This window comes from Siphateles boraxobius, unplaced genomic scaffold (assembly GCF_051911475.1).
Source record: "Siphateles boraxobius isolate OS27281-9 unplaced genomic scaffold, OSU_SipBor_1 130, whole genome shotgun sequence".
NCBI lineage: Eukaryota > Metazoa > Chordata > Actinopteri > Cypriniformes > Leuciscidae > Siphateles > Siphateles boraxobius.
Genome location: NW_027508734.1, coordinates 21,048,740 through 21,075,948, shown reverse-complemented (window position 1 = coordinate 21,075,948; position 27,209 = coordinate 21,048,740). Strand labels below are relative to the sequence as shown.

At 37.0% G+C, this 27,209-nt stretch overlaps 1 protein-coding gene across 1 annotated transcript in view; it reads right to left on the bottom strand.

Moving 5' to 3' along the window:
• Positions 1-27,209, bottom strand: part of mtmr10 (myotubularin related protein 10) — a 36,842-nt gene that overhangs the window by 2,587 nt on the left and 7,046 nt on the right. Inside the window, exons 3-14 of the mRNA XM_077228606.1 lie at positions 17,679-17,815; positions 15,336-15,408; positions 12,131-12,273; positions 4,509-4,602; positions 3,446-3,593; positions 2,509-2,596; positions 2,165-2,253; positions 1,909-2,039; positions 1,487-1,556; positions 1,205-1,275; positions 741-913; positions 461-631 (exon numbers count right to left, since the gene is read on the bottom strand). Of these exons, the coding sequence (XP_077084721.1) occupies positions 461-631; positions 741-913; positions 1,205-1,275; positions 1,487-1,556; positions 1,909-2,039; positions 2,165-2,253; positions 2,509-2,596; positions 3,446-3,593; positions 4,509-4,602; positions 12,131-12,273; positions 15,336-15,408; positions 17,679-17,815 (1,388 nt within the window). The remainder of the gene's footprint in view (positions 1-460; positions 632-740; positions 914-1,204; positions 1,276-1,486; positions 1,557-1,908; positions 2,040-2,164; positions 2,254-2,508; positions 2,597-3,445; positions 3,594-4,508; positions 4,603-12,130; positions 12,274-15,335; positions 15,409-17,678; positions 17,816-27,209) is intronic.

The following is a 27,209-nucleotide window of genomic DNA, read 5'->3' as shown; positions in this document are numbered from 1 at the left end:
AAACTTATTGTAAAATAGCTGATATCCAGTTTAGCTGTTAGTTGGCGGAATTGTTGACAGTACATGCTTATGCATAAAATGAGAAAGAAAGAAAAATATAATAAAAACATACTTCAGTTGTCATGTTTTATATAGCTGGAGATCAAGAATTAATGCATGCTTTATTAGTTTATGATATATATATATATATATATATATATATATATATATATATATATTATGTATATATACACACACACACAGTATGTAAAATATAAAATTTGTATGTATTACTAAGATTAATATTTAATGTCTTACAGTTTTCCAAGTAAGCTAGTGATTATACAGTGATAGTGGCAGTGCAAGAACTCTCTTAGATATTAACAAACTAATCAAGCATGCATTAATGCTTTTTAAATGGTATAAAAGTGTGTATTGCAAAACTAAAACTAATTACAAAACTTGTCAAAAAGCATCTAACCCTGCTGTGTTCTGCTCTTTGCCGGGGACAGTTGAAAAGGAAGGTGCTGAAGACAGGAACCCACATACTGTCCCCCAGCACTGTCAGGTACACCTCAGTGAACTCAAACGCTGCTGGGTACTGATTCCACAGCTGCCACACACAGTCCAGGAACAGCAGGAACACAGGAGACTGTAGACAGAAAGAATATGAACGATAAAAAACATTTACTTCACATCTAAGTGCCTCTTATAAATGAACAAATAAGATCCTGGATTCTAAGTGATATAAGCTGCACTACCTCCTCTTTGTCACTCTTCTTCAGATGGTTGCAGCGGTCCAGGAACCGATGCCCAGCCATCACCCATTCCTTCTGAATAAGACCCTGGAAGCCATGCAGACTCCTGCAGTGAGGATCACACATCAGCTGCACCAGACAGGAAATCACACAACTCAGGTCCCGGTCCTCCTTCTCTGCTCACACAGACAAAATAAAGGGGCAAGATCATTTATCACTTTACATGAGATTTCCAACATACTACATTTGTCTATAAGAGACAACAGAACAATAAAAGGAATATCCCAGGTTATTTATAACTTCATGTGTGTGGACAGCATTTGTGGGATGCTGATTACCACAGAAAAAAGTTTGCACTTACAATGGAAGCCAGCAGGCAGACAGCACCAAAATAATTTTGTTTCAAATATGAAAATTACCACCACACAAAAGAATATAATAGAAAATAATAGAAAAGGTCTTCTTACCTAGGAGTATGACAGACACATGTCTGCTTTCCAGCATATAGACTATGTCTACTGCATACTTCAAAAATGTCCTGTAAAAAAACACATACCACACCAATCTTACAAGTGCACACAACTATCAACATCTGAAAACAGATTTGTTGAGACCTAAATAAACACCTGAGAATACACAAACAGAAAACCTATTCCTGTTTCTAACATTTCTGGCACAAAATAATTTCTGGTACAAGCTGATAGCTCAAATATGATGTGTGGTGACTACTGAGTGTTTCTCAATCATACCTGACATACTCCATCCATCTTGAGCTATCTAAGGATGACAGCCACTTCTCTTCAGACTCCTCAAAGGGCTCTGCATATGCATATAAATAAAAAAGCAAGCAAAAAGACACATTAGAGCTAAAGTGGACAAGGCAATAAACAGATTATCTACTGAAAGACCGCTAAGATTATTTAATAATTTTACAGATTTTAACAAGAGTTAGTAAGAGTATCAACTAACATGTTTTGAATGGCACCAGGACGCACTGTGTGGGATTCTAGGAATAACCAAGAATATTCCTGGCCTTTACTGTAACCAGTCTTAAGCTAAATTATTAACATGAATAAGCCTGGTAAGTATTTCCTACAGTTAAAGTCTTATGAAATTCAGTAAATTGAGTGTGTAATGCCATCACCCCTTTCTCCAACAAGGTATTAATTACCTATAACACAGATCTGCCTCAGTTTCAGAAGAGCAGTCTGAATATCCTGGATGTTTGGGAGGTTTTTGTCCAAATCCGACTTGAAGACATCACTGCGCAGGGGGTGACTCTTAATGATGGCGCTGGAAATCCTACAGAAACAAAGGATTTAACCACTGCTATCTGGTGATAAATACAGAATATGACAGCCTGATATGAGTAGCTCTGGCAACCCTACTAGGCTCATAGAAATGTTTTTCTTGTCTCTCTTTCTTACCGCTGCTCCACCTTCCTTTGCTGCAGTGGGTCACTGATGTTAGACATGCGGACCAGAGCGCTCCCACTGGAGTGATTCCAACACCATAACTACAAACCAAAGCACATACACATAAATATTCTTCAAAAGATTGACACACATGGTTGACTCACATGCATTTAGTACTTGGTACTATACATAAAAGTGAGCTAAAATACGACATGATTTCTCATTCTGCAAAGTTTTAAACTAAGACACTAACTAATGACTTTCTCTCTGAGTAAGAGCAAAACAGACTGGCGTAGTAAAAGTGATTTGTAGATTTCCTCCAAAACCAATAATCCAGTCCAGTAAACGGCGCTCACCGGGATGCGCTGGGAGTAAAAGCAGCAGGCGTATTGCTTCAGATCCTGATCTGCTAGAGATACCGGAACCACAAAGAACTCTGGGAGACTGCAAAGAGCAAAAAAATAAAAGGAGTTAAATTCCACATAAACGGCTCCTGAAACTGTCAAGCACAATGAAATACGTGACTCTTCTTTGTGTTAGTATTATAAACACAATGACCTGATACTGAACTGCATGTGGATCAGTGAGATCAGTGCTTTCATTCCAGAGGATTACTGCACTTCATGTCTGTCTGAGCAGATTCATATGAATCTGTCATCATTTAACCAGTTATCCTCATCCTGTCAGGAGATTTATTAGGATGATTTAGGGGGCCTTTTACACAACACCGTTTACAACTAAAAACATAAAACTTTTTATGTGTTTTGGCCGTTCATTTACAACGGTGTTTTGGGGCCTGAAAACCTAAACTTTAGAAAAGGGGTTTCAAAGCGCAAGTTATTAAAAATGATTCCTTTATCGTCTCCGTATAAACTACAAGAACGTGTATTTGAGAAAATGGGGACGTCATGTGCATGCGTATTACATGTTCAGTCTATAGGTCCATAGTGTTTCTTTACAAAGTGACATCGCTAACTACTGGCCTGGCATGTATAACACAGCATTTTTAGTCTTTGTCGTGGGTCCGTGTGAACAGGGATCATTTTGACAATGTTGTCGTCTGTACGCGTAGGGACGGAAAGGAAAAACCTTTCCGTTTTTAATACATTGTGTAAGCGTACCGTAACTCATGTTCATTTAACAATACCCATTTGTACTGTACATACTCATATCCGTGTTTCTGTTAAATTTACTTTCTACATGAGCAATGAGCTTTAGCCTAAGATGCTTATAATAAAAGCTGTTTGCATAATAGATCATTATTTACATGTGAACTCGCATATATACACTCACCTGGGTGAGATGAAATAGCCTTGATTTATGGTACACACCCTCCATTCAGAGGCACCGGTACGCTTGATTTCTCTGTCCCAGTCTGAGGAGCAGTCGAACAGGGGGGTCTGCAACCCCCCGCCAGGGTCAACACCATTCAAGGTCTCATCTAAACAAACCAGACATGTACATACTCATAAGGCCGTCCAGGGATGCATACTCATGAGGGGTGAAAAGGTGAGAGTTGCAGGTGGTTATGGGACATGTTTACTGAGGTGTGTTTTATTTAAGGCTATGTGCGTTAAATAATTGTAATTTTCTTAAACACATTGATGTTATAATAAATTATAATAAAAATATATAAATTATAATAAAATGTAATAACTACATAATTTCATTTTAATAATAAATCTCATTAAATAAAAAAAACTTCTATGGCCTTGAATTGGCAAAATAACAGTGATAATGGAGACATACACTACCTTTTCAAAAGTTTGGGGTTAGTACGATTTGTTTTTTTCAAGAAAATACTACTTTTATTCAGAAAGAATGGATTAAATTGATCAAAAATTTCTATTCATCAAATAATCTTGAAATCAGTAAACTAAACATTAAGCAGCACACCTGTTTTCATCAATGATAATAATCAATGATTTCTGAAGGATGGATTCTGATCAAAAAACAGTGTCAAATACATGTTGCCTTGGTGAGCATGAGACTTTTCAAACACATTACAAAACCTTATCTTCTGTAACAGTAGTGTATATAATGTATATAAAAAAACAGCCCTCTTCAGATCAACATATTGTAACATGAATTTACTCTGAAAAGCAGGAAGTTTGCATTACTGGTGGTGTCACATTCTCCTACATGCTACATTCTGTCATTTCTTAAAACTCTGTTACAATGCAGTCCAATAATAGCAGCCATAATAATCTTAATATAGGCCCAGCAATTCACGTGAGCACTTTGCATTCCCTGGAAAGTCTCCTCATGTTTTGACTTGCAGGGAGACTGAATGTATGAACAGCTTAACTCAGTTTGGCAATCATTTGCGGTCACAGTCGCACGTGTGTTTTCATACCCGTTGATCCATGGTATTGCTTTCCGACGTATTCAAAGCCAAAGAGTAGCTGAGGGTCAGCAGGGTGGGAGTAATGAGTGATGGCCAGACAAACCTGTGGGAGCACACAAAATTACCTTCATCGTTAGTTTCACTGTAACAGAACAAAAACATGATACTGAAATATAATGCCTTCTTTCGTCTCACAATACAAAGATTTTGTCATTTACTAACAAATTGTTTGAAGTCCAGTTTGCCCTTGCAAATACCAAATGCTCCATTACAAATGAGAAATGAACTTGTCTAATCTTTGGATGGGATTTGAAAGTGCTTTTGGGAGAGAAAATTAGCCTGTGTTCAAATAAGCCATCATAACTGACATTCCTGCCACAGGGCACTGGAAAAATACCATCTGAACGGCTTGATTTAAATTCTAGGCACAAACCAGAGTTAGGTCTCGAACTGGTTGATATCCCCGCACCCAGGACTATATAGTGCAGTTTGGGAATTTTTTTTCTATCTGTTTTCCTCTAACACCTGTTGGTCAGATCAACTGTTTATTCATTCAGAATTGCTTTTCTTGGCACAAATGTTGGATTCAGACATGGAACTATTCAACAACACTGAGCGCAGAGCACAAGCTAGGCTGGACTTTTACCTTTACAACACAGTTAACAAACATATATTTCTCTAGTCTTTAATAAATTCACTCTCTGTATGTCCAACATAATTCATAGTTCACCCAAAAATGAAAATTCTGTCATTATTTAGTCACCCTCATGTCATTCAAAACCCATAAGACTTTGGATCGAAGACTAAAAGCATCTTCATTTGTGTTTTAAATATGAACTTATGGCTTTGGAACAACATTAAAGTGAGTAACATGACAGAATTTTCATTTTTGGGTAAAAGTGTTGAAACTCTTTTCAAGTCTTTCACATAATGTGTTTTTACATTCCACTATGCTACTTTCCATTGTTTTTCTAAGTAAACGTCGTAGAGGGATGTGTTTGACCTCGGTGCTTGTGCCTTTTGCAGCATCTTACGCATGACACAACAGAGGCCTTAAGGGGACATGGTGGTTGAAAAATATGAGATGGGAGGAAAAATAAGTCAATGCTTTTGCATACTCTTGCAAAATGTTTGAGTTCCCATGAGAAACTCTGCGTTCACTCGCAAAACCTTTGCATTCCCTCACAAAAACTTTTGCGTTCGCTTGCAAAACTTTTGTGTCGGGGGAACGCAAAACATATGTGAGAGAACGCAAAAGCACTGCCTGTAACAGATGTCCAACCAAAGTCCAGTTAATTTACAAACTGTGATTAAACATAAAACAAAGGCATGGCATGACACTTATCACAGCGGTAACAGGGAAATAATACTTGACAAGGAACAAGACAAAGGCTGCGTTTACACTTGGTATTAACATGCGATCACTGTGATCCGATCAAGCAGATCGGATCATTAGCCAATCAGGAAATTGTGCGTTTACATTTGTTCACATTAAGTAGCCTCTGTATCTGGACAACCGATCGGATTTCTGTTTCCTGCATAAATTAGGTCTGTGGCACGACACCAGATTAAGAGTAAAGATGATACAAATTAAACAATGTCCCAATTGCTTTCACTCACACACTTTACTTTCAATCTCCAGTAATTAGATCAAATAATTTTTTTGGAACAAAGGAATACTTCCAGAGGTGATCATACAAAAATAACTGGGTTGATCATGTTAAAGTCACATCGATCATCTGGGTTTAAGCTTATAGCGTGCAATGACTATATTGACAGAAATGGGAGATTGATAAACATGCTGAAACAATAAAAACATTCAACATTTAAAACATAAAAAAAAAAAATCTGATTCCGATTATTCCTCTGGCAAAGCAGCGTGCAGCTCTTCATTAAGATCTCATGAGTCATGACTGACAGTGATTGTAGCCTACAGGCGATCGCCTCGTTCAGATAATGTTGCAAAATTAAAATGAAAAATGACACATAGTATCATGTAAGTCTAAATAAACTGTTTCAAAGATTGACGTTTATTGTAAGGTTCAAATAAGTTTCATTTCTTGTCTAAACTGCGTCTGGCCATTATTTTCTGACAGTCACGCGGGGAGACTGGGCAGTGATTTATATGACGCCCACCTGTGAATGCAGACACGATGGCTGGATTGCGTTTGCATTACACTGAGATCCGATCACAATGCGTCCTCGACTACCTCCAGCCTGGACACGCTGATCGGATAACATTCCGATCAGATGTGCAAATTACACTTGTCTTTTTCAATGTATATGTGGACAACATCCGGATACAGGTTGCACGTTAATGCCAAGTGTAAACGCAGCCAAACATGAGGGCTTAAATACACAAGGCTAAATGACAAGACAAGGGACACCTCTGAACATAATCAAGACAATCAACCAATCAGAACATGACACATAAGGCAAGGGAACACATGGCAGGATCACATGACTTAAACAGGGGATTACATGACAGACATGAAACAAGAACATGAAACAAAACCGAAACAAAACCAAAACGTGACACTGCCAAATAATTTTTCATCCCATCTCATATCGTTTTCTTCACCATGTCCCTTTAGGGCCTCCGTATGACGGTCACGGTTAAAAAAAAAAAAAAAAAAAAAGCTGTGCTCAAGTAAAAAGTAGTACAACCTTTAAAATGCGCATCTCTAGACCTTGTGTATTTTTTTTTTCATTACACAATTTCAATGCAAAATCGCATTCTCTAAATCTTGTCCTTCTCAAAGAAAGAATTTAATGCTTGTACTGGTAACTGGTCAGATGCTTGTTTGTCAGAAGTGTTTTCCTAAGGAGGTGGGTATAGGAAACTGAAGAAAAAAAACCTGCTCTAGGGACAGAAGTGCTGGGAATTAATAGTGACAATTATGGAAACACAACAGACAAGTGATGTGAACAGCAGCTCTGTAATTTCCAACTGAATATTGTGAAATTACCAGTTGGCTCTTTCCATTGCTCATAAAGAAAAACAAAGTATTTTTAATTCCACTCACTATTTAGCCTAGCCTATATGAAAATGGCTCATTAAAACTCAAAAGCACACATAAAAGAGTCTCTCCTCCATAATCCAAATATAATACTTGACTTTTAGTTCCATTTTATTCCAATCTGAGCTGAGATGTCTAACTGACTCCCAGAGCTCTCTGCATTAGACTCCCTTTGGCTCCTCCATAACACTAACACCAGAACATTAATAAGCAGTGCGCGTTGCAATGGCTGTCAAGGAAACGCACTTTACTTGCCCTTCACGTAAGCTCCATAGTTTAGCGTTCAGCACTGAGCAACAAAAGCATCAGAGAGGCTTTGGAACGGAACTTCAGGATAAATGTGTGTGTTTGCTAAGCGCTCAGAAAGTGAGGGCTGCGCTGAATGGGCTTTTTGTTCCTCTTGTTTTTGTGGTGCTTTTCTTGCCCCTTTCTCCCCCTTCCTTCACACATTCTCAGAAGCTGGCAGACTGTTTAGAGCTGAACTCTGGCATCTCTTTTTTCCTTCATCCCCCCTTACTTCACTCCTTCTGTACCTCCAGTTATTCCCCTTAGATTTTGGGCCCTGTACTTAGTGGATAACTGCAGGTGAAAAGCTTGGCTTCCCTCACAGTCTTTTTCCCATTACTGAAAGGAAAACTCCCTTTTAAGCTTTCAAAAATATAAACAGCTCTTAGTGCATCCTTTGAGATTCTAGTGACTAATAAATGATGACTAACAATCATTCCAAAGATGCTGTGGAAACCGTTCATTTCGCTCTGAGTCATGCAACAGGAATGGCCAATCAGGACTCATTATGCTGCAGGAATGACGAACAGGAGGCCGTTCTCTTCTTCTGACAGCCTTTGAGTCAGGAGCACAATGTGGAATGTTCGTTTTACACAAAGTTCCACATTGCCTGGCAACAGCAGCTGTTATGAAGCAACAGGATGGGTTTGTAGGCCGGTGTGTGAGTCACAGAACTCGGACTTCATCGCATGATCTGATCAGCTTGTATAAAGAGCTCCTTTTATCTGCTTTATGGCACAGATATATATAACGGGAGAGAGAGACATTCCTCAACAGAACATGCTTTATTTTATGAGGCAGAGAGCCTCTGATGGTTTTGGTAGGAACACTTTACTGCAGTGCATTTTTTGTCATTTTAAGTCTATCATTAGAGAAATGTAAAATAAAATAAAATAAATAATTAAATATATAATAATAATGTATTGAACTATGAAAAAGACTATGAAAAAATAAAATCATCATTACAAAAATCACTACCGTTCAAAAATTTGTGTTATTATTATTATTAATATTATTACAAGAAAAAAAACGGTTTTCTATTTTAATATATTTGAACATTTAAATTAATCCTATGGCGGCAAAGCAGCCAATTGTCACAGTGGTGTTTGGTTTAGTTTGTTTTCATTTGGACTTGTCTGCCTGTCATCACCTCACGTGTCATCTTCACTGTCATTATAAGTTCAGCTGTTTTTACTTAATCATCATCATCATCATCTGTATAACCTGTGTTCCGTTAAATATCTGTCATCTGTGTTTGTATTTAAGTTCCGTCTTTTCAATCAGTCTGTCTGATCTCCATTATATTTAGTGTGTGTTGCTGCCTGTTCTGCTGTCCAGTGTTTAATTATCATTAAACCTTCATAGTGGAAAATATCCTCGTCTCCGTCTGCCTTCCTGCAACCACCCGTGACACCAATACATCAGTCTTCAGTGTCACATGACCCTTCAGAAATTTGCTGATTTGCTGCTCAAGAAACATTTCATACGATCAATGATAAAATCAGTTATGTGCTTTAATATTTTTGTGGAAGCCACAATTCTTTTGCAGGATTTTTTAATGAATAGAAAAAAGAATAGCATTCATTTGAAATTGAAATCCTTTGCAACAATATAAAAGTCTTTATCTTCACTTTTGATCAAATGAATGCATCCTTGCTAGATAATCAATAGCTGAAGTATTAATTTCTTTTAAAAAAAATAAACGGTAATGTATGAAGTTAAATAGTTTATAAATTACTCATTTTATAAATCACTCAAGCACTGTCCAGCAGCAACACCAGTGGACAAAGTTTATTTGGCCTCCCTTGAGCTCATTTTGACCTCACAGAGGTCCTTTAAGGTGGAGTGCATGTGAAGGGGTTACTGCAAAACACATGTGAAAAGTAATGTTAGAGGAACCAGTGCCTCCAAGTTACTGTAATTGACTGATTACACTGTCTTTATTAAGATTAATGCCTGACTGCAAAAGGTCCACAAACCCATATCAATTAAAACTGATGAAAATGAATAGACTAATTACAAAGTAAACAACTCGCCCATATGAACATTCCCTATGAAATTCCCATGCAAATTGAAATGAACTTAAAATTATCTTTGAGTAAGTTTTTAACCACAAAGTTTGGTTAAATTAAATGTTTATGAGTTCATAATTACTAATTTGAATAGATGATTCTTAAAGGGATAATTTCACCCTAAAATGAAAATTCTTATTTGCAAAACACAATGCATTTTGAAGAATATTTGTAACCAAACCATTTTAACTTCTATTGTATACAAAAAATATATATATATTCTTTATCTTCCACAGATGAAAAATATGTAAATGATGACAGAATTGTTATTTTTGGATGAATTATGCCTTAAAGGTGCAATGTGTAAAAATTTTGAGTATCTATTAACAGAAATGCAATATGACATCCATAACTATGTGTTCAGTGGTGTATAAAGAACTTACTTAATAAACCGTAATGTTTTTATTACCTTAAAATGAGGCATTTATATCTACATAGGCGCGGGAATCCCCTTCTATGAAGGTCGACATATTGTGACGTCATGTTTCTACCGTAGCCGAACGCGAACAAACAGCGCAACAGAGCGCGTTTCGTCACTACCTTGAAAGAGAAGCAGCAGAAAGCTAGAAGCTAGCCATAAACACCGTGAGTAGTGACTTTTTCCCTTGTCAGTGGTGTGAAATATGTAGTTGGATTGTTTCATGTAACTTAATTCTTCTCCCTCGCTGTGTTATGGCTTTGCTATGTGGGGATAAATGTGCTGGTTACGTTCGTGAGACAGCTGATTAGTACTCTTGTCATTGACCGTAAAACAGTTACAGGAATCACCAACCCGTCGATCTTGGAAGCATTTTAAGTCGATCGAGTTTCCAAAATCAGAGAAAAAAAGCCTATTGTGTGTAGTAAATGGTGTTTAGGGGATGCGGAGGCGCGCGCGCTGTTACAATCACGTCATTTTTGCCGCACGCACCTTTGGGCTCACGCGGCCGCGTCGAGTTTAAACAAGGCTTTACGCTTTAACCAGCTCAGACACAGTAACAGCTCATATTAGCCATCTAAACTTTTACTACCCTGTTAGAAAAAATATATAGTTGCATAGTTTCATGTGGTTCTTCTCCCTCGCTGTATTATGGGTTTGCTATGTGGGGAGAAATGTGCTGGTTACGTTCGTGAGACAATCAACTAATTACTATTATTATATTATATATTAAGACCATTGATCCTCACCTGACTATGGCTTTGTAAACTTTATCCATGATGTGGTTTATAATGGACTGTGGTAAAGAAACTTGGTTTACTCTGGCTATTCTCTGCCGTCTCAGAAGACGATGTTTGTCCCGTTTGAGACACGGTAGCTTCTTCGAAAGGGAGGGGTGACAGTGGGCTGAGCCCTTAGTGTGAACTCGCAACCGAACCGCTAGATGTCGCTAAAAGTCACACACTGCACCTTTAAATAATTATAGCCAAACATCAAATTGAATTAACAAGTTATTCTTGCAACTGACTGTCTTACTGTTATAATATATTTTGAAGCAATGTAAGACTAGAAGGGAAACGGGATCTCATATGCACGTAAACAGGAAACCATGATTTCATTTCTCTTTTTTTATTTGTATTTTATATTATCCATTTCAAATTGTACAGCACATTGGCACACTCAGTGTTTTGTTTTTTAAGGTGCTTTATAAATAAATTTTGATTTGATTTGATGAGGGCTTTGCATGGGCATTTCAGAATCTATGAAATGCCACTGGTTTGCAGTGGGATCAGTGTCCACCAGACAAAGAAGGTGGATGAAAGCAGTGCTGTCTAGGTAAGGAGAAAAACTATAATCCTCTCATCCTACAACCTCTCAGTAGGGAAGGGGAGACGACGAGAGGAGAGATTTCCTGAAACACCACAGGCCTACAGTTCTAGGAAAAGATTCTTGCTTAAGTGGGACACTGACAAAAAAAAAAAAAAGATCAAGGTTAAATGTATGCATAAAAATGCATACACAAAAAGGCAGAACACTGACTGAAATTACTACAAATCATAAATCCACTTCATTCCAGGACTGGACCCAATAACATGCAGGAGTTTCTCATACGTGTTTATACATTTTATTTCAGGGAAAAACATCCAGACTTCAGCAGGGGCTGCAGTTAAACCTATTAGCTCTTAATCCTCTCTCAGACTTATCCAAAAGCGTCAGGAACACGGAGGAGTGTGAGCATGTGTGGGAGTGTGTTTGGGTGCAAGAGGCTGTGAGGCTAGTTATTTTATTTTTGTGTTTGTGTGTGTGTGTGTGTGTGTGTGTGTGTGTGTGTGGTACCTTTTTAGCACTCTCGGGTCCAGCTTCATCAAAGCGGAATCGAATGATGCGGAAGTCTTTGCAGTAAAGGATAAGCTCTGTAGGGTTAAATTTCAGCTTCTGATTGGATCCTAAAATCTTCTGCTTCCCCTTTACATCATTCACTATTAAAAGAAAACCACACAAAAATCAATCTTATTTGGATTTTGTAACCATTACTGATAGTGATGAAGGACAGGTAATGATGGGGAGACGATGGGAAATCAAGATTGTGGCAAGAGGCAGAATTGAATTTGTCATTTGCACAAACACTTACAGCAACATGTGTCTAGAGTATGTGTACTTACTGCCATGTGCTACATGTGCTAGTGAGCAGGGGGAGTATAATCTGTTTTATGTGTAATCTGTATTACATAATATTCAGGCAAACAGTCTGAAGGCACAACAAAAATCAAGACCCGGTCTGAAAAGTAACAAAAAAAATAACCAAGAAAATTTGTTAAATACAAACATTTTCCTTCCCTAAAGTAACTACCAAAGAATACAGAAGTGATAATAAGGACCACTTTTCCATTTTCAACATTTCGAATTCTAGAGAACACGACATCATAATATTCTATCATAAATATGACATTCATATTTTTATCATAAGAGGAGTTCCTCTACCCAATTATCATGTATATCCAGCAAAGGATCGAAAGAGGAAGCGCTCATATTAACTTCATGTTAGCAGAACTGGTGTATTAAAAAGCAATATCACACAATCATGCTGTTTATACATGTATTGTAAAATTTTAAAACTCGCAAATCAGATTAAAATCACTTTTGACACACTGAAGTGCCTTGAAACGCACAGCATTATTTAATGCGTTGATGTAATTTCCACTGAAACAGGAAGACAGGGCGAGACATATCGAGCAGCTCTTTCCCTTTTTTTAAACAGCCAATAACGTTTGAAAAGTGTGTACTTTATGTTGTTATCTCTTCAACCTGTTAGTGCTGTATCTAATGCCGTGTCTGCCTAACCGTTTCTCCACCTAATCTCCTCCATGTCGCTTTAAAATACAGCATTCTGTGTAGAATTCAAATGGGTCCAAGTCTAATACGTTTTGTGGTCTGCGTATAATTCTATACGAAGACCACAAAACGTATAATTCGGTTAATTAATTGACGTTTATGCTAATTAATACATCTTATTCAAGATTAATAAATGCTTCAAAAGTATTGTTCATTGTAATTTCATGTTAATAAATGTAAATATACTTATTGTAAAATGTTACCAAACTACTGAAGGCTCATTGTGTAGTAGATAAAAGTGTAGTAAATAATACTTTTGTAAGAAACTCATATTATTATTTTTTTTAAAACAAAAACAAAAAAAGAATATGCGCAGATATGGTCTGTTGGATGTGGTTCAAAACTAGCTTTCAGTCCTGTAATTAATACAGTATAGACAGCCTCCAAGGGCACTATCCCAGAATGACAGATCGAAGCCTCAAAGAGAGTTTTTTTCCCAAGCCTGAATCTCTTATAAAGGTCTTTTTGTTGAATCCACACAGACAGACAGTGACAAAAGGAAGGGGGGTGGGTGGGTGGTGGGGGGTTAGGCTTCATGCTCTATCTGTTTAGCACAGCAATTCAACACTTGGGGGGCTAAGTCAGCAATGAGGGGAGTGCAAGGATCTAACACAAACAAGATTAATCGCGGCCGGGCTCAGGCTGCAGTCTGGCTGGATGAGCTCATCTACAGCTATGCTAAAAACAGCCACCCAAACAGGTTCTGCAGCTACGCTACATTATCACGAATGTACACATCGCTCGTGGAAAAATCCAAGCGAACGGGGTTACAGTCATTTATCTAGGACACATGGTCATTTTTGTTATGTTAATACAAATGCTGGGAGAAGAAACAAAGAGAACAAAGATTAAACAAAGTACTGAGGTAGAAAGAGAGGTTACACTTTTTTTCTATGGTCCACTTTAGACATTCTTCTACCTAAGTAACTTTGCAATGACATGTCAACTAACTGTCATTATAGCATTAGTAGACTGTAGAAGACTGTTATATTACGGTTAAGGTAAGATGTGTACTTGCAAAGTCACTTATTAAACTGGGATTTGTGAAACATATCATACACGGGTGTTTTACCAGATGAGTCTATGTATTATCTTTTTACTCTTTTAATTCATTTTATAACTGTATCATATCTCTTTTCATTTCTTTTATAATTGTTTTAATTTTCCTTGCTTTTTATTTTTTAAATTATTTTAATTCCTTTCTGTAAAGCACTTTGAATTGATATAGTGTATGAAATGTGCTATATAAATAAACTTGCCATGCCTTGCCTTATAGTCAGGAGAATGTGTGTTGGGGGAGCATCAAAATAAAGTGCCAGCATTTTGCTGACAGTCTACTAATACTGTAATGAGAGTTAGATGACATGTAGTTGCAGTTACTTAAAGTTAGTAGAACAAGAGGACCATCGAAATAAAGTGTTACCGAAAAGAGATGGAGAACAACCAAAGTTTAAAAAGAAAGAAACCAGCGACTGTATAAAAACACATTTGCAGGCACTGAAAACGAGGAGAAAGGAGAGAATGGCTGAAAATTAAGAACAAAGATCTCAGTGCAAAACCATGTCAAGCAATATGATGTCAAGCACAACAATGATCGGTCACTTTTTCAAGACTCTGAACTGGGAGATGGAAGTATTTTTTTTTTCAATCGATTTAATTCTTTTTCAATTTAAACAATTTAAGCTTCAAACCAAAACAAAATGTAATCACAACTTCACAAACTATAATTTGAAGAAAAAAAAAAAAAAGGAAAAAAAATGACGGACGACTTTTTGCAAACATCAAATCAGCAGCAACCCCGCATTGCTAAATTATATACTATTAGCATCAAATACAAGATCATAAAATTATTAAAATATACAAAATCTCTTGTTCAGAACACAATATTGCAAAGTTCACTGCAAGTGCAGGAAACTGATTCGATTATGTCGTTCACATCGGATCCAATAACAGTTTGGGGTTATGAAATGCTGCCATAGAACAGTTTAGTCGAGCCGTATTACTCTCCTCTACAGTGTGCACACTATAACTGCTAAGCTGATCTTTGATAGTCATTCAATTGATAGTAGAAAACAGCAGCGGAAAAGCCTGTAGAGTGGCAGGTGCTCTACAGGTGTTGTTAAGGTATGTTCATGTGCTGTTGAATTACCTGTTACTACCTGCTCCACACAGGCCAGTGAGATATCATGCTCGCCCAGGAGGCGGTGGGTGCACTGGAATCTCTGTGAACAGTAAAAAAGACAAGGATTTTTTTTTATTCACTTGCTTATAATCTTTTCGTTGACATAATCCTGCAAAGAGAACCTAATGAGCTATGGCTGGCTTCCATATGAACAGATGTACTGGGTGACCTTTATTAGCTTTAAAGAATGTAACAATTTACCTTCTTTTCATAGTAAAGTCTGGTCATCGTTTGTCTTAGTGAGATTAACAAGTTTAACTTGTTTGAAAGCTGCTTAACAGCAAGGAGTGACTATAGAGGTTAATATGTGCAGATGATTTCACTGTTCTGAAAACAACTTTGGATTCTTTTCCATGAAATGGTCTGAAAGACAGGTTATGTATTTCCCTCCTTACATGCCACATTTAGTAGGGAGTAATACTCATGACACCAATATAATCAACTGTATTACATTGTATAAATGCATAAAACTTTAAACAATTTAACCTATATGTTTGTCTATCTATTGTGGAATCGTTTCCTCAATACTTGAAGCTGAAGTGTGAATTATTTGTTTAAATACCCTGTCCTATTCCAGTTTTTAGCAGTCAACTACAGTGTATGTAAGTCATTAGTAGGTTCATTCAAAGCCACTGGAAGGCAAGCCTGCAACCTTTACCCAAAAAAGTATAACGGTCCGGCTTTGGCAGTATGCGGGGAAGGAGACAAGAGGCCGTTTTTTTTAATGGATATCAATGAAGGAGAGCCTTCACGACGCTGAATAAACAGCTTTTGTGAGGAAATAGCTAATCATTTAATAAATCGACAGCCTGTTCGCTAATCTTCAACCTGTTTTACACTAAACAACATTTTTGTTGGGAACTGTGCAGATTTTACCTTGATAAAAATGTTATTTTTTTAAGTGAAGGCAGACTAGGGAATGTCACGAAAGGTACTGTAAAACTCATTCACGGCATTGCCACCAGCAAATGTGTAGTAGTATTTAATAGGTATTGTGTAATATTGAGTGATATTGTATATTGTCTAAAGAAAATAAACAATATAAATGTTTTTCTTTCTTTGTCTTTCACCTTTTACTAATTATAATCAGACTGATACACTATGATGCTGAGATAATGCATTTTAATAAACAAAGAGAAAATGAATAATTTAATTATAAATATTGTATCATATTGTTGTAATATGATGATCTAATCTTAAATGTGATTTTATGCGCACTGTAGCAACCAGTAATCTGCAGCTAACAGAGCCATTCGTGCTCTTTTTTTTCGCTCGGTAAAGCACATTCCACAAACATTGCAGTCCTAACTGTACATTTACTAGCGATATTACACCAAATCAAGAAAATTTTTTGCAAAACGAATGTGCTAATCCACAAGAAACATTGTGCAATGTAAACTGACGTAAAACTCTGAATGTTGGCCACTGACATTATTGCCATAATATGATAGGCTGTGGTGCCTGACGTGATCCAAGTTTTCCAATGGTAAGAGCCGCACAGACCCAATAATAAGACAATCTCTGGTTAATTTTCCCCAAAGGTTACAACACTGGTTTTGTTTGTCATGCTCAGTAATAAACAAGCACAAAATAGAAAGACAACTATTGTCAGGATTTACTAAAGAGACACAGTGAAAAATTAGCTCTGAAAAGGCGTAAACAGTTATTTTTGTGGCTGACCTTATTGCATATGCATTTGTAGGAGTTTCCCTTTCACACGCAAAATGTATGGAAGGAAGGAGAGTATTTAAATGAATCACACAAGGTGATTCACTAAGGTTTGCGCTCGTCCAATTTGCTCCAAAATTTACGGACAAAAAAAAAAGCATGTCTTAAACCAGACACTAATTCGCACTGTGTTGGTCATTATGGAAATGATCCGGCTGCGTCTGTGTTCTTTAATTTGCGTTACAGTTATACGTATACGAATAAATGCTATAGACTACGGGCCCACCATGATGCTCACAATCCTATGCCTTACATTCAGGCCTTGAAAATAGTCTTTTTTTCTTCAACTACAAGAGATATTTCTGGGCTAGAAGGTTAATTATTTTCCACTTCCTGCTGAAAATTGCTGAACAAGCTAAATAAAATTCACACACATTTTTCTGCTAGCAGAATTGTTCAAGTCAGCAATTCACCAAACAGAAAAAGCTAATCTTTTTTTTAAATATTGTGATATCATTCAATAAAATATTATACCATGCAATATAATAAACTAAAACCATGTTTTGTAAGTTTTTATAATAATCCATATTATAATCACTGCTTAATGTCGCTGTGAGGCTAACAAGATAAATCTGAGCTTACCTGTAGTGGCAAGGAATTATGGGGAATGAAGGAAACCTTGAAGTTGGTACACACAAGTTTCCCCCAGAGGCCATCCTGACAGTTTTCTGTGCCGATGCATTTCTTTACAAAGTTCGCCTCATTCACAACTATTTCACCTGTAAAAAAGGAACAAGGAAGTGAGATTTAGAGGAAAGGAAAATACTACAATAAGCTGAGCAAAGGTGACTAGCTCACATTTTAACATATTTAATATATATCTTAAAAGGAGATGTTGGTGCTTCACCATGCTTGGATTTGAATGTACCATTGATTTGTTTTGTTCTACTCTGCTCCAGCATGTGTCCATATTTTATATCTCACTACCCAAGTTTTCAAGAGCTAAACATACATCAATGAAACTGCAATCAAGCACTTCTGGCTGCCAAATAAACAAGCTGTAACACTACAGTTCCTCCACAACACACAAGCAGAGTCTTATTAGACTCTATAAGGTCTGAAGCAACTTCTGGATCACTGACCAGTGGCCACTCATGTAACACACACACTTGAGCCCCTTCATAATGGCCTTCCAGGGAAAACCCTCTCCCTACTGTGACTCTCCTTTCATGTTGGTTGAAACATTATGCCCTCTTAAAAGAAATGACCTGTTGTGCTGAGCTGACTAAACAGTCACATAAACTTTTACTATGTACCAAGAGTGAACATGCATGCTGAGAGTCCTGAGCATTCTCTCTCTCTCTTTTCTTTTTTTTTAACACAAACAGGAAATGAGCAGAGTTCAAAGGCAGGTGTACCAGGAACCAACATAGGCTTTCAGGATACAGTAACACCAGGTTTTGGGACAGAGCCTTTTGTTTGCACTAATAATACTCATTGGTGCTAGTGTCTATGATAAGCTTTTGAGTATTTAGAGTGGATCTAATAAAATTCTAAAGAGACATTCACACCAAGGACAATAACTATAAAGTTGTATAAGCGTTACAAATCTATCCAAATGTCCACAAGTCCACAAACAGCTGCTGTAATGATAACAAGGAGGAATGATATAGTTGGAATGTCTTTCAGAATGATTTTTTCTAGCAGATGAACGATAAAAATATTGACAGCTGAACAGAATCCACCCAACTTTAAAGAGCTTGCGCATTTAAAATGGCAGACAATATAACTGCAGCGCACGCTGTTCAGATTTGGTGAGAACGGGCCTCCACTAGGGAACTATTACAATTACTCTGACATCATAGCAAATAGGAATGCACAAATATTAAAATTTTGGAAGACACACTATTTATTTATTGTTTATATATATACAGGTCCTTCTCAAAAAATTAGCATATTGTGATAAAGTTCATTATTTTCCATAATGTAATGATAAAAATTAAACTTTCATATATTTTAGATTCATTGCACACCAACTGAAATATTTCAGGTCTTTTATTGTTTTAATACTGATGATTTTGGCATACAGCTCATGAAAACCCAAAATTCCTGTCTCAAAAAATTAGCATATCATGAAAAGGGTCTCTAAACAAGCTATTAACCTAATCATCTGAATCAACTAATTAACTCTAAACACCTGCAAAAGATTCTTGAGGCTTTTAAAAACTCCCAGCCTGTTTCATTACTCAAAACCGCAATCATGGGTAAGACTGCCGACCTGACTGCTGTCCAGAAGGCCATCATTGACACCCTCAAGCAAGAGGGTAAGACAAAGAAAGAAATTTCTGAACAAATAGGCTGTTCCCAGAGTGCTGTATCAAGGCACCTCAGTGGGAAGTCTGTGGGAAGGAAAAAGTCTGGCAAAAAACGCTGCACAACGAGAAGAGGTGACCGGACCCTGAGGAAGATTGTGGAGAAGGACCGATTCCAGACCTTGGGGGACCTGCGGAAGCAGTGGACTGAGTCTGGAGTAGAAACATCCAGAGCCACCGGGCACAGGCGTGTGCAGGAAATGGGCTACAGGTGCCGCATTCCCCAGGTCAAGCCACTTTTGAACCAGGAACAGCGGCAGAAGCGCCTGACCTGGGCTACAGAGAAGCAGCACTGGACTGTTGCTCAGTTTTGCATGTCATTCGGAAATCAAGGTGCCAGAGTCTGGAGGAAGACTGGGGAGAAGGAAATGCCAAAATGCCTGAAGTCCAGTGTCAAGTACCCACAGTCAGTGATGGTCTGGGGTGCCATGTCAGCCGCTGGTGTTAGTGCACAAGGGCAGGGCCAATGCAGCTAGCTATCAGGAGATTTTGGAGCACTTCATGCTTCCATCTGCTGAAAAGCTTTATGGAGATGAAGATTTCATTTTTCAGCACGACCTGGCACCTGCTCACAGTGCCAAAACCCCTGGTAAATGGTTTACTGACCATGGTATTACTGTGCTCAATTGGCCTGCCAACTCTCCTGACCTGAACCCCATAGAAAATCTGTGGGATATTGTGAAGAGAAAGTTGAGAGACGCAAGACCCAACACTCTGGATGAGCTTAAAGCCGCTATCGAAGCATCCTGGGCCTCCATAACACCTCAGCAGTGCCACAGGCTGATTGCCTCCATGCCACGCCGCATTGAAGCAGTCATTTCTGCAAAAGGATTCCCGACCAAGTATTGACTATTGTGTGCATAACTGAACATAATTATTTGAAGGTTGACTTTTTTTTTTGTATTAAAAACACTTATTTTATTGGTCGGATGAAATATGCTAATTTTTTTAGATAATTTTGGGTTTTCATGAGCTGTATGCCAAAATCATCAGTATTAAAACAATAAAACACCTGAAATATTTCAGTTGGTGTGCAATGAATCTAAAATATATGAAAGTTTTATTTTTATCATTACATTATGGAAAATAATGAACTTTATCACAATATGCTAATTTTTTGAGAAGGACCTGTATATATATATATATATATATATATATATATATATATATATATATATATATATATATATATATATTTCATAATTATACAATCACTATTTATTGTATATAATAATTGTTGTGTTATGTTAGATAACCAATAAATGACCAACACAAAATATATACGATTAGGTCCGAATAAATTAAAAATAGTTATGTTAAAGTATGTTAAAAAACTAAAATCAATTGTTTTAAATGCTACAAACAAATTTAGGCATCACATCATAATGTACAGTGTTGAAAACGGATATTCGTTTTAAAGTTTTAACATCGTTATTGAATGTATATAAACAAAACATTTAAGGGGAGAAAAAAACTGAACTTGACTAGTCAAAATGACCGAAACACATGTACACTAATTCAGAACATGGTTTAAAATTGTGGGCTGCAGCCAACATCTTTACTTCCATCTCTTGAACTCAACATAAGTCACACGCACGGAAATAAAGAAACCCACGGCACATTGATTGATTCTAAACATAGCGCTTTCTCCTCTTTTCCCATCCAGACACATTAAAAGGTAAAATGAACAGAGATTTGTGTATATTGGACAAGAATAATCAAGTTGCTGAGAGAAAGAGTGAGGGAGAAGAAAACAAACTGCAGCTCTTGTGTAATCGCAGTGAGCAGTGTTTGTCTCACAGCTGGGACTGTTTCAGGGGTTACAGTAGGGCAGGATACAGGCTAGCTAAGATGGAGGTTGGGCCCTGTGAAACAAAATATTGGTGAACACTTCACTAAACGTCAAGCCATTAAAACAGTCAGGGCCCTGGCCAATTGGCAGCCCGAGGTAAGATTTCACATGGTGCCCCTGGAATCACAGACAATTGCACCACGATCATTGTGTTCATGCACTCACACAGAAACAAACTGCACAGCTTTGTCTTGTTTTTCCTTATTTTGAAAATATTTTTTAAATATTTAAAATATTTAATATGCAGGGACGGGGGTTGAGATATTTCAAAACTGCATCTGAAGAGAGAAGATGAGGATTAAACGTGACCATTGGGTGTTACATTTTATTATTAAAAAAGCTGATAATAGTGAAACTATAAAAATATGGCAGCCCCTAAACTACGTTATAGCTTAAACACACAAACAAGAATAATTACATCTGGTATTCATGCACAAAACTGAATTCATTGAGCACTTCTCTAGCTTACAGTAGTTGCATTTTCAAAATTATTTTTGAAAGTGTTTGTTTTCCAGTAGATGATAGCAATGTTGTACCAACTACACTATAGCACATTTTTCATGTTACAACCATATATACTATATATATATATATATATATATATATATATATATATATATATATATATATATATATATATATATATAATAATTAACATTACTAATTTAGCCAATTCAAATAAAAATATAATAAAATAGTGCACAAGTTCAACTAACTATGTCATAAGTTATTTTAAATTAGCAAACGTTACTAGCATCGTCAAACTAACTAAAGCAACATAAACTGATCATACATCACATTACCTCTAACTTTATCCCGTTTTAATTCCACTTCTCTTATTTTTTTCCTTCCCTGGGCACCAGAGGGCTTCGGTCTTTTTGACATAACGATAACTTATCAGTAAATTCGGCCATCTGTCAAAATCACAAACATGTAACTGATGTCTTTAAGTGCAGCAGGGCGGGGGGAGATTGATGCGTCACTCGGACCGGGCTGGATCGGGAAAGCAATGTAGTTGTTTTTGTGGGACGATCGCTTTTTTTGTTGTTGTAATATTTCAAATCTATAGTATTGTAGTTGTAATAATAAAAAAATAAATAAAAAAAATTTAAATTAAATTTTGTTTTTTTAAAAACACTCATTTGGGCGCTCGGGCGCCCCAAGGGATGGCAGCGCCTCCATAGATATATACACGGCGCCCCTAGCATTTGCCTATTCCGCCTATGCCACGGGCAGGCACTGAAAACAGTAGGTCAGCCAGCTGATTTTCTGAGAAAAATTATTAGTTTATGACTGCACCTTCTTTACAGAAAGTTAAATTCTGAATGTCTTAATTCACAAAATTCTAAACATCCACCACTACTTGCATTTTTAAAAATTTGATAGTTTACTTGAGTTAATCTGATAATGCGTTCAGTTAGCAGTGTAATCAGTTTAACACATTTTACCATTTTTGCATTTTAATATTTTTTTTCTCTACAGTGAGAGCAGATAAAATAAATAAGTCTACTGATTCCATGTGGGCCTTTATAGCCTGTAAGGTTGTGCATTGGCCTGCTTGAAGAGGTGGGCTCGGGCTCGAGCACGGATCGATTGCACTCAGGTACGGTACCGCTAACTGTGGCAGAGAATTGAAAAGATGCTACTTGTGTGTGCACTAATATCATCGTTACAACAAACATCGTTTTTATTTTCGAGTATGTTGAGATTTATAACAGGTCTGATTCTCACCTTATTGATGAACAGTAAAATTGTATTTTGCGAGAAAAACAGCAAATTCCCCCTTAACGTCAGCTGCCTCCCTCCGTAATAAAAATCTTATGATACATGCAGCATGATTAAGTGAAAATTGCTGCACTGCATAAGTGATAGATCTATTAGGCAATCTATTAGGGAGAGCACATTTCTTCAAAACAAAATGTTGCATCACAATGAAGTAAGCGTGCTCAAGGAATGGAATGCTCAAGCACAATATGAGTGCAGGCCTTCAAGGGAGGACAATGGTGATCGGTACAAGGAAACCGTGCCTAGTGTGAGTACACCCTGAAGGCCCGTTCACAACAAGAACGATAACTATAATTATATCAGTGTCCACACCAGCGGACAATATCGTTCTGTTTATTAAGCATGCGCTGCAGTTTTGTCGCCTGCAGCTATAAATGCTCAAGCTCTTTAAAGTAGGATGAATTCAAATTTCCTGTCAATGTTTTTATCATTCATCAGTTGGAAAGAAATCAGGATTCATTCCAACATAATCGTGTCTCTGTGCTGTTATCGTTATAGTTGTAGTGTGGACTCTGCTATTCTTCTATATTTAGAATGATTTTTAGAACTATATCATTATCGTTAGTTGTTCTTGGTGTGAACGGGTCTTAAAGCTCCCCTGTGCTGAAAATCACATTTTTATTGTTGTTTATATGTCTATGTGGTGTTTTTAATATGCTTTAAGACAAACCGTGTGCAAATTCATGTAAACACCATTGTTGAGTATTTTCTCCTTAAAAGACAGTCTCAAAAACGTGATTTGAAATCGCTGGTGTTTCTGACATCACAAACTTCGACAACGTGTGACCGTCAAAGAGTGGATCTCCGAGCTGGTGTAAGCGAGTGGAGGCGGGGCTAATTTGAATATTCATAGAACCGCGTACTAAATGAAGCAGGGGTGTAGAGTTACATTTCAGCTATTTTAAGCCATTAAGAATTTTTTTTCAAGGAAAAAACATTTCATTATGTCATTTTGGATGAGTCAAAGATGTCAAAGATGAGTTTTAAGAGATAAAATGATTAACTACAGAGGGACTTTAAGACCTTGGTATGAAGCCACAATCTCTTATCACCCATCTTCTCATGACTCACATATTCACAGGCGTTCGCCCACTCGCAAATTTCAAACAACTTCCGCTCCACAAGCAGCCTGGTCTGTAAATGGCCATGACAACATATCAACGTGTGTCTGATCAGCAATCTACAGGGATTAACCAGCAGCTCGTCCTCTCTGATCAAGCAGTAATCAGCAAAAGATCAGTCCAGACTGCTGACGGGAAGGAAATGCACATGGTAGTTTGGCAGATGCACTATATGAATGCAGCAAGACAACACCACACTGAAATTGTACACACAATATTTCTTTCAAAATCACATACAATCTACAAGACGTGATGGTTTTGTACAGTATATCCTGATAGTGATGGTTTTGAGATTTCAGAAAAGACAATACATAAGAGCTCACATCAGAGCCATGCCACATAATAATACACACTTGACATCAAATCTACTTGATTAATTGGCCCGAGTCAAGTTAAAAGACAAGTCTACATCTTAAAATAACTGCATATTTATAACCATGTGACCAGGCTTCCTGTGTTTACATCCTGTAAGAAAAGGGGGGTTTAAGCTAATGGCATGTTGATTAGAACACCTTGGGTTGTGTTTTTCCTAGCTTTGAATTTGGACAACAATCATAGTAGAGCTAAAGTATAAAATAGTTTCTATGGCTAAAGCAGGGACAGAAGATGCTAAATATTGCAAGTGGAGGAAACTGTGTACTTAAGGTCGGATCAATTTCGGCACAGGAATTTTCTCTTGTTGCATTGTGCAGCAAAAGTTACACGTCAATGGATCAGAGCAACATGATAACAAGAAGAGGCCTAACAGAGAGAGTGACAGAGAGAGAAATAGAGAGAGAGATGTGTGCGTGGGTTTGTAAAAAGACACCATTCATGCGACAACGGCCATGTTTTGTTGAGATGACTAGGCACCATTAGGCTTCTGTGTGTGTAGGGAGTGGTAGAGTGATTTAAATGGAACAGTCAGTAGGAGGTCAATCTGAATGGATACATTTGACTAAAATGTCACCAAATGCAGGACTAAAACAATCCACAGAGTTTGACGATGACAGACTTTTTTCTTTCTTTACAACACAGAAAGCCATTAGGCCTTTTGAAGTAGAATGCACCAAGTATAATTTTTATGCCTAACTTGCCTTTGATTACCATCTAATGCTCACTTCAAGTTATAGTTTAAAACGCAGTTAATAACAGTGGTAAATGTTATGTTTAGAAATCCCCAAATGAATATCTATTAATATAAATAAAAACTACTTATATGACAAAATAACTTTATATGACACAATGATATTGTGGTCTCAAAAGCTTAAGAACCAGAAGGTTTTAAAGACATCAGTTTACTTCAAAAGGCCCTGCTCACAACAATTCATGTGCATTGCAAACATTATATCAGTGTTCAATTATCATAGATGAATCTACATCATACACAACCGTTAAAAGTTTGGGGGTTAAAAGTCTCTTATGCTCACCAAGGCTGCATTTATTTGATCAAAGATACAGTAAAGTAATATTGTGAAATATTACACTTTAAAATAACTGCTTTCTATTGTAAAATACTTAAAAAATTGAATTTGTTCCTCTGATGGCGAAGTTGTATTTGTTCCTATCATCAATGTTGAAAACAGTTGAGCTGCTTAATATGTTTGTGGAAACCTTGATAGATTTTTTTTTTCAGGATTCTTTGATAAATAGAAAGTTCAAATGAATAGCATTTATTTTAAATAGAAATCTTTTGTAACTTTATAAATGTCTTTACTGTCACTTTTGATCAATTTAATGCACCCTTGCAGAATAAAATTTACAAAAATGTAACAAATAAAAAAAAAATCATGTTCACTAAACCCTGTCTTTCGAATAGTTGTGTACTTGGTCAACTAGCCTAGTCCAGGTAAAACATTTTTTTTTTAAAAACCAACAACAACAAAAACTAACCGGAAATAAGAAACTTGTTAAAGGAACCTATCCTTCTGGTGTACAATGTACACTAGCAAGAGTATTCAAGCATCTGAATAAATTTGACCACACCGTGTGCCACCCTACTATCACCACAGTCCACAAAACACAGTGACAAGGGAGGTTTTGTTTTAATTTCAGATGAGGAACTAAAAAATGCATAGCACGTCTATTTTGGAAACAGGGAAGGTCCATGTGCTGCTTAATTATAAGGAGTGAATGCTTAAACGCAGAGTACTTCCCCAGACGCAACAGCAGTACACCCTTTCTCTTTATTTCCCAACACTTCTAGGAACAGAGAAACTGTCTGGATGCATTAAGATCTTGCCTTCAAAAATCTGGAGCTGTCTGACACGTGCTCTTAAAGGGTTAGTTCACCCAAAAATAAATTCTGTCATTTAATACTCGCCCTCATGTCGATCCAAACCCGTAAGACTTTCGTTCATCTTTGTAACACAAATGAAGATCTTTTTGATGAAATCTGAGAGCTTTCTGTACTCTCCATAGACAGCTATGCAACTACCGCCTTGATGTTTCAAAAAGTTCATAAAGAGATTGAAAAACTAATCCATATGATCCATTGAGTGGACTATATCCATTGAGTGGTTTTGTCCAAATTTTCTGAAGAGACGTGATCGCTTTATATGATGAACGGATTTAATTTAGGCTTTTATTCAAATATTAACATTGATCAGCGAACATAAACAGAAGCTCAATAAAACTTGCTTGACGCGCGAGAACAAACCTCTTGCGGAAGCTCAAATGTAAATGAATACAAGAATTAACCTCATTAGTTCTTGCACGTCAAGGCGGAACATGCTTTAGCTTCCGTTTACCACAACTGATGTGTGAGATGATAAATGTTTAAATGTGAATAAAAGCCTAAATTAAATCGGTTCATCATATAAAGAAATATTGTCTCTTCAGAAAATTTTGAAATGATATGGATTAGTTTTATAATCTCAGTATGAACGTTTTGAAGCATCACAGTGGTAGTTGCGTAGCTGTCAACGGAGGGGTAGATTTCATCAAAATGATCTTCATTTGTGTTCCGAGGATGAACAAATTTCTTATGGGTTTGGAACAACATGAGGGTGAATAATGACTGAATTTTCATTTAGGGGTAGCACTTTTCATTTAGAAAGGTAGC